At 41.1% G+C, this 16,986-nt stretch overlaps 1 protein-coding gene across 1 annotated transcript in view; it reads right to left on the bottom strand.

Annotated features, from left to right (window-relative positions):
• arfgef2 (ADP-ribosylation factor guanine nucleotide-exchange factor 2 (brefeldin A-inhibited)) overlaps positions 1-16,969 on the bottom strand; it is a 29,744-nt gene extending 12,775 nt beyond the window's left edge. Inside the window, exons 1-19 of the mRNA XM_037103026.1 lie at positions 16,798-16,969; positions 13,618-13,648; positions 13,001-13,124; positions 11,982-12,128; positions 10,868-11,047; positions 9,691-9,985; positions 9,376-9,534; positions 9,123-9,250; positions 8,145-8,278; positions 7,177-7,411; positions 6,971-7,070; positions 5,168-5,307; positions 4,218-4,326; positions 3,931-4,120; positions 3,678-3,789; positions 2,174-2,379; positions 1,904-1,988; positions 391-562; positions 16-167 (exon numbers count right to left, since the gene is read on the bottom strand). Coding sequence (XP_036958921.1) covers positions 16-167; positions 391-562; positions 1,904-1,988; positions 2,174-2,379; positions 3,678-3,789; positions 3,931-4,120; positions 4,218-4,326; positions 5,168-5,307; positions 6,971-7,070; positions 7,177-7,411; positions 8,145-8,278; positions 9,123-9,250; positions 9,376-9,534; positions 9,691-9,985; positions 10,868-11,047; positions 11,982-12,128; positions 13,001-13,124; positions 13,618-13,648; positions 16,798-16,969 — 2,871 coding nt within the window. The remainder of the gene's footprint in view (positions 1-15; positions 168-390; positions 563-1,903; positions 1,989-2,173; positions 2,380-3,677; positions 3,790-3,930; positions 4,121-4,217; positions 4,327-5,167; positions 5,308-6,970; positions 7,071-7,176; positions 7,412-8,144; positions 8,279-9,122; positions 9,251-9,375; positions 9,535-9,690; positions 9,986-10,867; positions 11,048-11,981; positions 12,129-13,000; positions 13,125-13,617; positions 13,649-16,797) is intronic.
• Positions 16,970-16,986: the final 17 nt, after the last annotated feature.

The following is a 16,986-nucleotide window of genomic DNA, read 5'->3' as shown; positions in this document are numbered from 1 at the left end:
AGAGCAAAGTAACACCTTGAACATGGGCCTGACATGCTCCAAGTGCGTAGCGCTGAAGAAGGGGGCCTGAGCATGGCTGACTGCCTCCATCAGAGCCTTTGCGGTCTTGGCCATCTGCTCCATCTCCATGTTGTACAACAGGCGACGCTGCTTCTCACTCGCTACACCTGGAGAGAGGAGAACATGGTTTGGAATGTTTTCATGTTTTTCCACCAAACAGAGATGCTGAGCCTGGACGAAACCACAGTGGCAGATCACTAGTTTGCTGGCCTTCTCTTCTTACCAGCCTGAGGGTGATATTCTGTTCAAAAAGCAAACTTTGGAGAAAATTCTTATTTACAGTGAGTTATCCTGAATCCTGAATGTGTATGAAAGCATACTTGTACTCACTCTGCTTGGTGGACTTTGGGGTGATTGAGAACTCTTTGCTCTCCTTCATGGCAATCTTCTTGCCAGCAATCTCATCATATATGGCAGATAGATACTCTTCAGGCAGGTCTTTACTGTCGTTAATACCACGATTCATCTTGATATACTGTTCCTTTGTCATCTTGTTCTTCACCTACACAAATGAAAAGGATCAACTAAGGTAGTTGGAGTGATTGATTGAAGGGGAGGACATGGGAGTGTGAGGATGGGACACAGCGGGAAACATTTCTGTCCAGCTTTTCAAGCACTGAGTATGCATGAAACAAAATGCCCAAAATCTTGCCAACATTCGGTGTTAGCATCCATCATAGATCAGAGATGCAGAATTATTTGTCACTGCACCTTTTCAGTTTAGCTTGGTTTTTATGAAACTACACAAAAAAATGAACCCAACCAGTTTGTTTATGTACATACTGTTAGCAAGCAGGTTCATGCAGAAACTGCCGTTTTCAGCATGTAGGCTGCTAGCTCAGAAGTTGTTGTTACTCTATTATGTAGTGAGTGAGAAAAATACAGATAATGGAAGGGGAGGAGAACGTGGAATGAAAAGGTTGGCCACGGTCTTCATGCAGTGAGTCAGATTATTAAAAGTCAGGAAAAGAAACAAGCAGAACACCACTGAGGGAAACGTTAAACAGAATGCCGCTGTCTTGTTTTGTCCAATGTGGTGTTATTTGTAGTGTGATGCATCTTGTCATTTACTTTTCCTTACCTCCATCAAGAAAATGTTTTTTCACTCAGTCTCATGATGTCTCTTTGTTACTCTCTCACTTTTTATCCCTTGCATTATTCTAGCTCTCTGTCATATATTCGACCTGCTGTTCCCAGTCTTTAAATTTCACATGCAATTTCCTCTGTCATAGTGGTCTGTCAGCAGTGATAAATCTGAGGCAGCTGCTATTTTTAGAGGGCTGCATTGAGACAGAAAAAAACCTGCGCTGGCTTCCTCATTCATGTGAATGGTCCAGTGGTCAATGTAGCCATACCAGAGCACTTATAACATACTTTTGTCAGATAGTTTATATTTTAGATATGTATACTCTGTGATACTGTTGTTCTGTTCCATACATGCAGCATCTATTGCATGTCTGCCTATCCTGGGAGAGGGATTCCTCCTCTGTGGCTCTTCCTGAGGTTTCTTTTTTCCTCTGTTTTTTAGGAGGAGGGTTTTTTTGCCACTTTTGCCGCAATGTAACATGTCATCCTCTAAACCGGCATCCTTTTGGCTGTGACCATCCAAACATGTGCAAGCACTGCTAGATTATTTTGTGCTTTGGCTATACCATTTATTTAGCAGTTAGCATACCAAAAACACAAATCAATTGTCACCATAGACACCATCAGCCATCAGTATTTCTTTCATTGTAGCTGCACAAAACTTTGCTGTGACATTTTAGTAAATAATGACAAAGGCTCACAGATGCTGATCACGGTGTTGACAGTGGTAGGACTTAAAAGAATCTACAGTTCTCACCTGAGGACTGTGCAAGTCTGTGGTGAGCATGATGATGGAGTATGCCAGCACATAGGCAGTGTCTGCACTGGCAAACAGAGTCTGTCTGTAAAAGAGGAAACATATCAGGCAAAAGTTAGCTGCAGCAACGGTCTTGTCAGTTTTTGGCTTGTTCTTAATAAAATGAAAACTCATGAAGACTAAAAGAAAACAAAAAACCCCACCTCATTTGTGCAAAAAAATGTCTCGAAGCCCCTGTCTTATAATAACAGATCTGATGTTAGGCCTTACCCCTGGTTGCACTCAAGGTATCGAGCAGCAAACTTCTCCATCAGTCTGTCAATCTTCTGGGCCTCACCAGGCAGCCTGAAGCCTTCCAGGAATGCTCTGAGAGCCGACACAAAGTCCCGCCCACAGAAATCCAGCTGGTCTACGTAACAGTACATCACTTCTTTATTGAACTTGATGTTCTCTCCCAGGTACTCTCCCACCTGGGTCTGTGCACAGAGGTAAAGAGGTTGGGGAGTGTTATTACGTCATTTAATTTCAAATGGATGCCTTCAGATATGAAATACTTGGGTATCAAATTAAATCCAAATCTGGTTGAAATAATGTCGTCAAGTATGGAACCACTCCTCCAAAAGATAAAACTGAATCTGGACAAATGGGAAAAATTGAAACTCACTTTATAGGGAAAAAATTGATGTGATTTATAAGATTGGTTGCCCCGCAATTCAATTATGTTTCCATGATGTTACCTGTTTGTATAACACCGCAGCATTTTAAGCGATTTGACAGAAGACTTTTATATTATACATTATATTACAAATTAGAGACAGTATAACAAAGGGCCAATTCACTCAAGACAAGAATCCAGTGACGGAATTTTTGGAAGTACTTGGTATAGCACGCAGGGCAGCCGTGTTTTACAAAATCTTTAATGGGTTACAGAAAAATATATGTAAAAATCTGAGACTCGTTTGGCAGAAAGACCTAGGATATGAGCTGAATGATGAAATCTGGCTAAGAATATTAGTAAATACCGGTAAATATATAAAGGAGGCTAAGTGGAAATTTACTCAGTACAGATTAATACACAGGTTTTATTTTACCCCATCTAAGCTCCATATAATGGGCTTGTTGGCTAATAACCTATGCTGGAAATGTCAGGAGGAGACAGGAACATTCTTACATGCTATTTGGGAATGTAAATGTATTAAATGTAAATGTATTAACCCATTTTAGGAAAAAGCAATAGAATATATAGGGAAGTGGGTGGGGTTAACGATACCTGTATCACCAAGACTATGCCTGCTGAGGGACCAAACAGAATTGCCCAATATATCAAAGTATGATTCCGCAGTGAAGTTAGGGGCTGTTACAGCTGCCCGAATAATTCTCAGGGTGTGGAAAAACCCAGCCCTTCCAGATTTAAAAAAATGGATGGAATTAATGTTGGATGCTGTATTGCATAAACACATGTTAGCCAGAATCAAAGATGATATGGATAACTTCAAGAGGTCATGTTATGTTGTTATGACACTGTAAGGATGTAACTGACTGCATTGATATCAACATAACTGTGGAATGTTTATAGTGGTTGTTTTAAATATGAGCATTGACCATGGACCTAGATAAAAAGGAACACTGTCTGTTTATATGTTTAAACAAGTGAACAAATAAAAACTTCAAAAAGAAAAAAAAAAAGAGGTTGGGGGATTACTAAATTGAATTAAGGTTATTATTGCTCGAGAACACAGTGTTATTTATTTAAACAGCTTGTGCAATCCCTCACAGTGTCCAGTCTGTCTTCCTGGTGTAGGAACTGAGCGATGTCCTCGGCTGTGGCACCCAGCATGCCCTGGTCCTGCAGGTACTGGATACCTCGCTTCGGCTTCTTGTTGAAGCTGTCGAAAGATGAGAGGAAAACATCAGTGCTAGTCATCTCTAAACATAAAGTATAAAAGGTAAAAAATGTTCATACTAATCTATTGTTGAAGGCTGATCCTAATGTAAATCCTATCCAGGCAGAGAAAAAAAGAGCTCACAGTTCAATGCCGTGCTCGATGATGTCTTTCTGCTGCTTGATGACCTCATACTGCTCCGGATGGTCAGCTTGGGAAATTGGGACACTGGAGGAGACGGTGGAGTCTAGCGAGCTGACGCTGTCCCGACGTCCCGTCAGCTGCTCTGGGAGCTTCAACTCTCCCCCCTCGCTATCAGATGGATGCTCCTGACCTGGAAACAAATCACGCACACACAATAATTATATATATATAGACTTCCAATTTCTCCTGAGCATTGTTACCATATTTACTGTACACTACACACTTACCCAAGTTAGCTTGAAGGTTTGGATTGACATACATGTCTTTGCTCCACTCCACCATACATTTGAGGATGGAAACCAGACACTCCAAACCCTTTTTACGAAGACTCAACTCCTGCGGATATATAGCACAACACATAAGTAAATGCTGACCACTTTATAACTAAATTTATAATTATAACCATGTAAGTAGGGAACAGCTTAATAACTAATATCAACTAGTGACTGCAAGGTCACCAGACTCTTAAAAATCGTGTAATTCTGAGAGCTGTTTAGTGAGGACAGACTTAAATAACTTGGAAAATGGAAAGCAAATTCTAAATCATTTCAGACTTCTTGTAAAATCTGCACTAAATGCAGCACATTACGTTTTTTTTTTTCCTTGTTGATTGCTGTGCCAGCCTGTCTTAACACATTATTCATGAATGCAGACAACATTTTACTGACGGCAAACATGTCAAAATTTAGAAATACAGAAAACAGTGACGAATACAGTCTACTATTTTGTCGCTTAAGGAGAAAGTCCCCAGACTTCAACAAAAAAAACGTACAATTCAATAAGTTGTTAAGCTAGGATAAATTTGGTAAACTTTGTGTGTAACGCTGCCTATGACATTTTTTCATAATTTGTGCCCTTTTTTAAAGGTGCACTATGTTAGATTCTAAGTTGAAAACAGCTAAAATTCAAAATGATCAAAGTTAAGATGTCTATGTATTGTGTTGTGAGACTATCTACTGAAGTGAGCATGCTAAACAGTACAGCAAAACTCCTGTTGTATCAGTCTAAACACCAACACTCCTCTGGTGGTGCTCCGAGATCCCAGTTCAGCTAGATTAAAGGCTAGGTGGCCAATTCCTACATATAAAAACTTTAATTCTGCAAATTATATAGATGACCTGTTTAATCAAAACTCATGCTCCTGTGGTGATAAGCCTTACAATATACAACAACGTACCTGCAGAGGGGTCATCCCAAGCTCCTGACCACTCCTGCCCTGAGCAATCTTCGACAGGTCGTTGACAAGGCGCTCAAAGATGTTGGCGGCATTTAAGTCACAGTCGTAGTTAACGTAGATGTCAACCACGCACTGGGCATCTGGGGGGGGCGGGGAGATATGTGGTTAAAATAATGACTGGATTTGCAGCAATACAAAAAATCTCTGCGTAGGGTTTTCCTGCAGAAAGAATTTAAAGGCTCTAATGGTAGACTTCACCAAAACCTGACCATGGTGTCAGATGCATCACTGCCAAGTGAAATAACAGCAGTAGAATCACTCCAAACTGCACCAAAATAAAATACAACATGACAGGGCAATCCACTTGCTAATACATTTCAGTATCAACTTACACTGGCAAAGCCTTTTTTCGAATGCTGTGAGACATTAATTTATCAGCCATGCCACCAGCTGTTTCTGCCCACTGCAGTCAGCAGTAGCTCATACTTACAGAGCACAAAATAACTCAGTATTTGAACAGTGCCAGCAATGGTGACAACTATAGCAGAGTCATAAGAAGTCGCTACAACTGCAAGAGCAAAGTCCCTTCCCTTTTCAGTCATGCACCTTGGAATGTACATATTACGGCAATTTAATATTCTGAACATTACAGTTCTGACCTGTAACATTTCTGTGACACACATCTTAACATAAAGGCTGAGGCAGCACATGTTTGCACAGAGACATTAAAATACACGTCTTGCTCTGCCTTATACAATATAATTCTCAGATAAGTATCATGTCCTTTACTTAAAGCAAGTAAAATCAGTTTAAATCGGCTATTAAAACACAAGACTCTGACTCGGAGTTGTTGTGGAGATTCCTTTCATGTCACATCAGTGTATCAAAAGAATCTTTTACTCTCACTGTGCATGGCTATAAATAACAGTCGTACAACCTCATAATCAGACCAGCTGTCTCCCTCCTCATACTTTATTCATCCATACCAACTGCAAGGATGAATAAATGAGTCCCAATGCCTTGAGGCTATTTGCAGAGTAGTTATACCACCTGGGGACCTCTTGTAATTTCTAATAATTATGGAGTTTGTCTGTGATCTCAATTTCATGCATTTTACCTGCCGCACTTCATGAAACACAGAGGCTATGTGATAACGTGATAAATATCTTGTTTCTGTTGTCAGCCTACTGGACAAGTAAGAAATTGATTGCAGCTCATAGTGCTGAAGAGCACTAAGGCTATAGTGATATTTTGATAGAAAGTGACCACTGCAGATCAGGAACACCCGACAAGAGCTGCAGTTTTGGAGATGCTCTGACTCAGTCTTCTAGCTATCACAAATTGTCCCTTCAAACTCACTCCAATCCTGACACTTGCCTATTTGTCCTACTTCTAACATATCAACATAGAGGACAACATGTTCACTTGCTACCTGATATATCCCATCCCCTAACAGGTGCCATGATGAAGAGACAATCAGTATTATTCACTTTACCTGTCAGTGGTCATAATGTTATGCCTGAACAAGGCATTATTGCAATATACAAAACCTAATGACTGACTAAGTTTTCTATGTCAGTATTTTGTACTCATTCATTTCCTAATACAGAGGCAAATTCTATAGCCTAAAAATTCCTTTAAATCTCAGGTGTATCTTGAGGTTTTGGCTTGCCCTTTGGTGTGCCTTAGGCACAAAAAGGTTGCTTTTACAACTTGAAATACTTCATGTCAGAAAAGGACTTTAGTTTGGCTGTATTTTTATCCTCTTAGCTTTATTTTGAGGAAAGATTGTATCAGCGGTACCTGCACAGATGCGTGTTAGTGTCTGAATAACCATCCACTTGTGCTCAAAGGAGCTGGTCGATGTCTCCAGAATGGTCAGAAAAATCTCACGGAAAAACACCTAAGGATTGTGGACAAAAGGAGATAAAATGTCAGAGTCATTACAACAACATAAATGTTTAACTAAAAGTTTTAAAAAGCTGTTACTTTTCATCTGCGTCCTGTACCTCAATTTGCATCTTCAGGTGGACCTTGAAGTGTGACAGTAAGGTGAGGAAGATGGCCAGTGACAACTCAAAGACCTCAGGCACAGACGAGACACCATTTTTGGACAGTGCCACACACAGATACTGTTTGATGGCATTGACGAACATCTCATGAGTGCGAAAAACAGGCCCAGCACCCTGCAGCACAGAGAGCAGCAGCTGCAGGGAGACAATCTTGGATCGCAACTCATGGGACCTGCAGGGTCAGAGAAGTTGTACAGTATGTGCATCAGTTACACCATTCAATCTATTACAAAGACTGTGCCACCAAAATTGATTTGAAGCAAATATTTCAAGGAAAAAAGTTACCTAATGTTGCTTTAAGGTTTAAAGATTAAAAAATAGACATCCATAGAGGCATATTCTTAGGCATTCTGTGTGGAAATTGTCCCAACAATCGAAAGTGTTCTAGTTTACTCTGATTTTAGAAACCAAGACACTTAGGTATAATGGTGTTTCATCACGGTAATTATTTAATGTAGGTCACACTGACTTCTTTGTGAGCTTCTTCCGGGCTCAGTTTACTCTGGCCTATTCACAATGACTGGTTCAAGGTCTAATGTTACAGTAACTAGAGACAACAGAGCCACAGCAGAATGGAATAGAGCAAGTTAACCTCTGGAGACTGAGATGAAGCACTATGAAAGAAGCCAAAACTTTTTTTTGGAAAACTGTGCACAGCACAAGTGCTGATGATTTAGGCTGCATGTTCTGTATTACCGTAAAGACAACAATCATACATGATGATTCCAGATAAGGATGCCAGGATGTTACAGGTCATGTTCTAAAAATATCTTCATGTTTTGATGTAACCAACCAAAAACGCCAACTGAGATATGGTCATACTTTTAAGGAGTCGTTATAAAAGTTATATGTATTTAGAGGGATTGTCACAAAAAAAAGGAAAAAAAAACCAAAACACCACGCACTTTGGGTCTGGGGGTCCATCAGCGAGGGGTTTCATGGATAGTTTGCACAGAGAACGGAACACCAGAAAGGCATCTTTCTGAAGGATGTGAGAGAAACGGGCAGCACTGTGGGGTCCTTGCAGGGCCTCAGCATCCTGAGACAGAAGAAGAAAGGCACTCAAATCAAAAAAAGGCAAAGCTACAGCTCTCATTTGTCCTTTCTGTTTTGAGAGGGTCCATATTGACTGAGGTTGTGGCAGAACTCCAGATGTCTACTAAATACCATAGGCTGAAGTTTAGAATCGTCCTTTCTTACGATGTTCTCATTAAAATACTTACTTACTTACTCCTTCTGCATCATGTTTAAAACTGGTGCCAGCATTCGTTTTAACCGCTACAAATCTTCAATTTGCCTTGGCTGTGCAAAAGTGTGACTGACGAGAGGAACTAACAGTGCTGATGATCCGTTTGTCATGGTAAGAATCAAATACTTTGAATTCTTCTACCCAATATAATTAGTTAAATGGTGTGTGTATGTGTGTCTTTTTTAGCAGTTCAAGAGTTATTTCCACCATTTCACTCAGCCAAGCAGGAGAGGCTGCAGTCACCACTGCACATGACCAGGCATGGGATGATTCATGTCACCATTATTCTGGCCAAAATAACTGCCATCAACAACATTATCCAAATAATCATCTGAAATGCTCAAATCTGTTAAAAAGGCACTGGAAAAAAAAAACAAAAAAAACAGGAATCACTTTACCTTGCATATTATTATTATTATTATTATTATTATCATGATATGAAAATTGTAATAATACTATCTATGCTACTGCTACTACTACTACTACTACTACTACTACTACTACTACTACTACTACTACTACTACTACTACTAATAATAATAATAATAATAAGTATTGTTATTATCATCATTATCTATATTATTGTTACTATTAGAAGAAGAGCAAGAACAAGACAGTGATTAACACTGCTCACCAGCATATCAGTTGAGGAAACAGAAGAGCGGTCCTCTATGATGCCGTTCATCTGCTGACCCTCTGTTCTGACTCTAGATGGGGGCACCTCTGTCTGTTCAGTGACATGCTGAGCTGGGTGCTCTCCCACTGGAGGAGAAGCCAGATACAGATTTTCAGGTCACAACCGAGAGAGAAAAACACTGTCACCAACGAGTATACTGATATGTATCAGAACAAAAATTATAAAGATATGAAGAAAATCAGGTGCTGACCTGTTCCACTGTGCATCTGTGTTGGCTGATGCTCTCCCTCCTCTACATCAGTCGCCTCTGACTCTGCTGAATTTGGACTGCTCATTGCTTTGTTCCCTATCTCAGCTGGCTGAGCTGTGGTAGGAGGTGTTTCTACACCTTCGTCTTCAAAGACTGAATCTAATGTAAACAAATACAGTTTGAAAAGTCATAAAGATCCAAAGAAGCTTCATAATCCAGTTCAGACTTTCCCAAAACAGTTGAAATTTTAAAATTAAGTTAAATTCAGGCACAAAAATGTTTTGAAAATCATCAGTTCTTCCTCTGTGGGTTTACCTCTTGATGGTGTAACAGGTTCTGCACCTCCATTCACTGGAGCATTGTCACTCTCAGGTTCACCATTAATTGATGTTGTGTTTTCTGCTTGGTCTGGCAGTTGAGGCATGGAGCTGGTGGTATTGGTTGTGGTGAGATCCGGTGAGCTGGCTGCTGGGGACGGGGAACTCTGGGGCTCCGGAGTGGGCGTGCGGTCAGAGCGGGGAGAGCCGGACCTCCGATTACCTGGGACTGGGGACGGGTTCTGCTGGGGAAGACGCAGCCGATCCTTCTCCTGCTCTTGAGCCTCGAGAGCCTAAGGAGAAGAGGAGTCTTTGTTATACAAAGTTATGTGGCTGTTTTGAAAGAAAACTGGAAATAAACTGTTCTTAAATTGCAGATTATTCATATCTTAAATTCTGACTCAAAAAACAGTGATGATGTTTTGACTGGCTAATTGTTGCGACAGGCTGCTGCTGCTGTCTCAAATGAGACAGGCTGTGACTTCAGCTGTGATCAGGTGGACATGACGTGGCTTTGCTCTGATTATGACGACAGTTGGAGCTATGGCTACATGCAGGGGCATATTAGCCAACCATCCCGATTTTCCTGGTAGACTTAAGAACTCTCCTGTATTTCACCTGATTTTCTCCCCTTGTCACTTTTAGTCATGGCAGTCTGTTTCTAGTACTGTAGTGTGTAATCTACTGCTGCGCGGAGACAAACAGAGAAATCATGAGGAGGAAGAATTACTCAAATTACACAAATTTGAGTAATTCAAATTTCATTTCTTACTAAAAGTTTTAAAGAAAAGGGGGGTGCATTTTGTAAAATCTGTGTCGGTTACACCAACATTAATCACCATCAATGAACTGGTGAGTTAAAGTTCATTGAGCATCGTTCATATCCCAAAGAGCATCAGACTAAAGTCCTTTCCTGGCTATTAAACTTTTTTAAAGCTTTCCTATTTTAGGTGCTGAAGTGAGAAACCAGTCAGAAACAATCCCATTCACTGCCACAGTCAGTGCTCGGCCTTACTGTTCTTGCATTTGTGCAGCTAAAAAATCTCTTTGTTTTGCTTTTATTCATGAAAAAACACTACTTAAATTTAAAGAGAGCAGAGGAGAGGGCTGCAAATGATCAATGTTTTGCCAAAAGTTGATGTCAAATAGATGTAACAATATCAAAGTGAACTAACGGCCTGGTTCTCCATGCGTGTGAAGATAACGTTGAGCATCTGTGTGAGTGTGGCCTTCGCAGTGGTCTGGTTGATGAGGTTGCGGCTGGCCAGGTAGATGTTGTAGCAGGTCCTGACTGTAAGGAGCACCGTGCCCTCATGGATCTCTATGTGCGGGGAGGTGACAGTCGTCAGCAGGGCCTGGACAGAGAAAGAGAGGAGGAAGTCAAGCGTTATCACACAACACATGTTCAGAAGATGCTTCTGCTGCACCTGCTGAATCACCACTCCACTTCCCTTCTTATGTTGCACGTTAAAGCCACAAACGTTTGGTTCTCATCTTTCTCTACAGTGAGCAATTCAGCTGTTTGGGGTCTATGTTAATGTTACTTTAAAGTAAATCCTTCTATAAATGTCCACATGACTGATTCATTTACATATTACTTTGTATTCTGATGGGCCACTAACATTCAGGTCTCCTTCAGTGGTAAATGCAATGCAAACAGTCATTAATCTGTCCTGTAAATATTTTGTCAACAGTGATAAAAGTCGTCCTCTTACAGCAGAGACTCTGGCCTTCCTAACAACCAGGATGTGTATTTCATTCACTGAGACGGAACCTCAGTTAGCTGCAGTCATGAGTCATACCTACTGTACAAACACAAGGCAACTTAACAAGCCAAGAGAAGTGACCAGGAAATGTGAGAGAATGTCATAGAAAGCTTACATGAAGTTCATTTCTGAAGATCAAATGTAATGGATTTCAGTTTCTACAAGAAAGTAATTGGTTGGACCAATCAGCCACAATCAAAGAACTGGTTAGTGAACAAAAGTGGCTTTTGTAACAAAATGTTATTTTAAGCTGTTTGCATAAACAGAGAGATCAAATATTAAATGATGAGCAGAAGTGGCTGATAGTGTGATGAAGATTTAGAGAAAGGCATATCAGGCATGTAATTGTATTTAGATGTTCCTTTATAACCTCTTCACTCAAGAACAGATCTATCATGCAGAAACTGATTTCTTCCACTACTCTTAACTGTGACTGAAAGTCAAACAGTGTTTCAGTCCTCAGTGTTTGGCCTGATTGGTGGATCTGAAGGTTGCCAGACGTATGGAGAGGTTCTGGGTGTACCTTAATGATCTGTAGCTGCACTCCCTCGTCAGTCTGTGGGCCTTGGAAGCAGTTGCAGATGGTTTCCACCAGCCGGTCGATCAGCCTCTTGCCAGGGGTTCTACTGTCTGGGGCGTTGCCTGTGATGTGGCCATACGCGATCAGTTTCTGTCAGGGAGAAACAGTAAACTGGTTATAGCAACACAGGTTAGAGCAGTGTAGACAGAGTAGTTTTGGGTCTTTATGTTGTTCATGAGCCATGTTGTGCACTGAAATGCACAAAATTCACTGCAAATGAGTTTCAGCATTTGTATGTGTGTCTAAGTTTAGGGTTTATTTCAATGGCATTTGTTTGTTTGTTTTGCTAAATTATGACAATGTGTGAATGTGACACAGAAATTCAAGATTAATTTTTGTGTGTACACAGGTGTTATTAAGGGTTTATGTGATCAAAATTGAGCATTTTGCAAAAAAGCAAAGAGGCACTTCAACAATTTAGTAGTGCTCTTCTCTAAAGCTGAGGACTTACAAGACATTCATTAATAAAAGAATTGGCAAAAAGTGAAGGTGCAGACTCTGAGATATACTGACTTTTAAACTGGGTCCTGCAGCTCAATAGCAACCTTATTTAAACCGAGGCCCTGTACTACGCCAAGGATATGCTTCCACTATCTGATTTTGGGTTTATAATATCACTTCCCCATCAACGTTCAGTGGACTACAAAACTTTACCTGACCTGACCTTTCCTTTAATGTATAACAATCAATGTGACTACATATGGGTGGGTTTGAAGAATGGAGTGTGTGCCTCTGTATACATGGCAAGGAATGTAGGGCCATTGTTCTAGGTGCACATGAGACTTGCGAAACAAGTGAAGCAAGATTTATCACCCCTCCACCACCATCAGTGGCTAATACAAGAACATTAATACCTGCTGTTAAAAGTCCAAAGTCATAAAGAAGAAAGCCTGTGTGTGTGTGTGTGTGTGTGTGTGTGTGTGTGTGTGTGTGTGTGTGTGTGTGTGTGTGTGTGTATTAACCTGCAGGCAGTCCAAAGAGGTGCTAACTATCCGGGGGGACTTTGACTGACAGGCCAACTCGAAGGGCAGCACATATTTGTCTGCCTCGATGTAGTTGGCTCTGGGTGGGACCACTGTACCATCCCTGGAGGGTGAGAGCAGAGCAAACAGCTGTGTGAATTGGAAACGCCTCAATTACATCAGCCAACAAAACACACACTGTTGGCTCATACATGAAAAAAACCCCACTAAAGGTCCCATTGGAGCTTAATGGTACCTCCTGTAGATGATGTGAATAGATGAAAGTGCAGTGTAAAATATTTTACTGTACATTTATATCTCATAGAGCAGGATTTTATAAAATATTTAAGCTTTACACTTAAACATAATGGCACATGTCAGGACAACGGCTTGCCTATAGCCACAGACATTATACCTGAAGCCTCTCTGAGGGGCTGCTGATATACTCCAAAGCAGTTATAAAAGTGGCAGATCGCTCTGGTCACACATCACAGTGAGCAGCAGGGGTGTACTGCAGACTGCTTCAGGGCACACTTTACCTCAGCTTCTTGCTTAGCATCAAAGAGAAAAGGAAATCCACCACTGTGGAGAGAAGCTATGTGCATAAAAATACTTACTTTTGTTTTTCAAGCTCTGCCTTGATTTCATCTGTGGAAGGAGACACAGGAGATTAAATGTTACTGAGGTCTGAACTTTGATTGTGTCAGCTCACAGCAGTGTGTCATCTGACTCTAGATCTGAAGGTTACTGGGCCAGTCACAAAAATCTGCAGTACAACCTGCTGTTTGTTACTTTGCATCCTTGAACAAGATTTCATCTGACACTACTCCTTTTACTGTTAATCATATTCAGCTGAACAGCCTCTTCCAAATCATTGGTCTCTGTTTTAAACACTGTATAAACATTCCCCTCCACTCTGCTCCCTACACTCTCCCCTAAAATCAATTTCCATTTCTTATTTATTTTCTTTTTTAAAATCACACATTGATCTGTCCAAAGTGGTACACATACTACACACAGCACAGCTACCCAGCTTTGCGGACTTGGCTACACTGAGTGTAATGGTGTGCATTCCACCAGATGCGACCAAACAAATTGATTAGATTCACACACAGTGTGGTTGTGAATACTACTAAACTCAGCGCTCACAAACTCAGGGCGACACAGAGGAAATAAGCTTGTGCAATATTCACTCGAAATGTCACAATCAGTCTTACACCAAATAGATTTTCCATAACTAGGCCTGTGTGACATGTCATTTTATATAATAAACATGTGAGATTGTGACATTGTGTATAAATTAGTGCTGGACCAAAATGTATACACGTATAAATAATACTAGTTTATTTTTCTATTCGCCAAGCTGATGTTTCACTTCGAAACAGCCATAAACAACTCGTGTTTCTTTCCACTGCAAGTCTAATTAATCATGGATGCAACAGATGAGAAGGGCTGCAGTCCACTGCATGACAGAACAGACAAACATGGAATTTGTGGCATTGGGAAAGAGGAGATTTTAATGAATCTTAAAAACATGGCATGATAATGGGAACACATACACACAATAGCCTACATTAGAAGACTGAGAATTCAGTAAAGAGTGTTGTATTCTAATTGCTTTCATGAATAATGACAGAGCGTCACTGGCTGTCGGGGACAGAGGAGCAGACAAAGTGGCTCAAACACACCAACCTGTTTGTCAACCTCTAACTCTGACATTTAGTTCTTGGTATTCAATCCTGTGCCCTAAAAACTACCCTATAGATGACACAACTTCTTGTTTGCCCATTTCTCAAATCACCTGTATTAAAGTTTCACTATGGTATATACCAATCCCCAGACTGGCATACAGATTCTTGGAGTGGTATATACCGATCCCTAGACTGGCATACAGATTCTCGGAGTGGTATGCTGCTATTATGCCGCTGTTATTCCACGTCACATGACAGTATGTGCCGCTTGGGATTGTGAAGGCACTGAGAGACTGTTGGATGGGTACCGCCCCCTGATGAATCTGCAAATATAATGGCACTGGGCTGGTTTGATGGCAAGTACTGCCGTAAATGTTTACATTTGTTTTTTGGTCTTTATTGACAATGTTAACTTAACACATTACCGTAAGTATGTTATTGGGATGTAAGCATATAAACAGTAGTCACACGTGGATCTCTTGCAATATGGTAGTAAAGTAATATGTCTACATTTCTGCCTATAATAGCCATGTTAGCTCTTAAGGCCAGCTCTTTCATTAGCTTGAAGTAGTTTACAGGCAGAAAGGTAGACATATTACTTTACTATCATATAGCAAGAGTTCCATGTGTAATTACTGTCTATTGCTTACATCCCAACAACATACTTACAGTAATGTGTTAAGTTGGCATTGTTAACAAAGACCAAAAACAAATATAAACATTTATGGCAGTACTTGCCATCAAACCATTATTTGCATATTCATCATGGGGCAGTAGCCATCCAACAGTCTCCCAGTGCCTTAACAATCTCAAACGGCACATACCGTCATGTGTCGGTGGAATAACAGCAGTATAATAGCAGCATACCACTCCGAGAGTCTGTATGCCAGTTTAGGGATCGGTATATACCACTCCAAGAATCTGTATGTCAGTCTAGGGATCGGTATATACCACACCAAGAATCTGTATGCCAGTCTGGGGATCGTTATATACCGCTCCAAGAATCTGTATGTCAGTCTGGGGATCGGTATATACCACTCCAAGAATATGTATGCCAGTCTGGGGATCGGTATATGCCGCTGAGCAGCAATCGACATACCTTCAGCCACTTTTGGATCTCAGCTTCACTCTGATTATAACTTAATACACAAACCGACCTTAACAGACGACACAATTTCACACAGTTTGTTTACATTTGGCAGACCCTGCCAATTTCCTATCTTCAAACAGTGTTTTGGGGACCTTATTTTCCTTCAGAGAACAGCTTCTTTATTCAGTTATTAAACGACAAATACTTGAGTTTGTACTGTAACTTAATTTGTATTGTTTCTGAATTTGGATTTATTCTCCAAAACTGCATATACTGCCCCTTTAAGACTGAGAGGCACGATGCAAGTAAAACAGCCTCAAGCACTTGTGTATGGTTAATACCAGTACACTGTCATAAAAATCCCAATCCTCTAAAGACTTTGTTTCAACAACGTATTGTGCATATATCAGATGTCACAACAATGTGAAAGTAGGTGCACACACATGGACAGGGCCGCCAGAGCTAAAATATAAACAGCAATGCCACAATCAAGTGGACAGCCTGGTGTGTGTGTGTGTATGTGTGTGTGTGTGTGTGTGTGTGTGTAACACTATCCGTGATTGTGTTGAATGGAAAAAGCACGGGCGTCAGAGTATCCTGGAGTTAGAGAGCCTGTGTGTCTGGGTGCAAAGCAGGACTGGGCTGTCTGGCTGAGTGACAGTGCTACGTACAACACGGGGATTGGTCTGTTTAGCTAGCTAACCTAGCCATAACTAGCTACATATTAGCTTGTTTGACTGCCGGCGTTGACAGTGGTGGTGTGGTCGAGACAAGACGTTAGCATTGTAGAATATGAAGAAGGTGTGAAAGTGACGCCCGCACACATTAGCTAGCGCAACCTGTTTACGTCAACGGACAGCGGAACAGACGAAGGCCATTAAGATGCTAACGCTAACGTTAGCTAACTGGGTTGCTCCCTCTGTCTCGCTGACCAGCCAGGCACGACCGATATGTTTCACTAAGCACGACATGAAGACAGGGCTCGGCAAACCAGTGTACAAAACAAACCGACTCACCAAGCGCCACCTGACAGGCTTTGCGCAGCTGACTGTGCTGGCTCCTCTTCACCTCCTTATCCGACAGGATTTTCTCCAGCGCCCGAGACAGAAACATGCTCTTCGTTTTACTGTTTTCTGCCTTTGAAAGCGAGTGCTGCTGCTGTGGAGGCCGCTGTTGTTGTTGCTGCATCTCTCGGTCTTGTTGAC

This window comes from Acanthopagrus latus, chromosome 7, assembly GCF_904848185.1.
Source record: "Acanthopagrus latus isolate v.2019 chromosome 7, fAcaLat1.1, whole genome shotgun sequence".
NCBI lineage: Eukaryota > Metazoa > Chordata > Actinopteri > Spariformes > Sparidae > Acanthopagrus > Acanthopagrus latus.
Note: the sequence above shows the minus strand (reverse complement) of the source record. Positions and strands in the feature narration are given on the sequence as shown.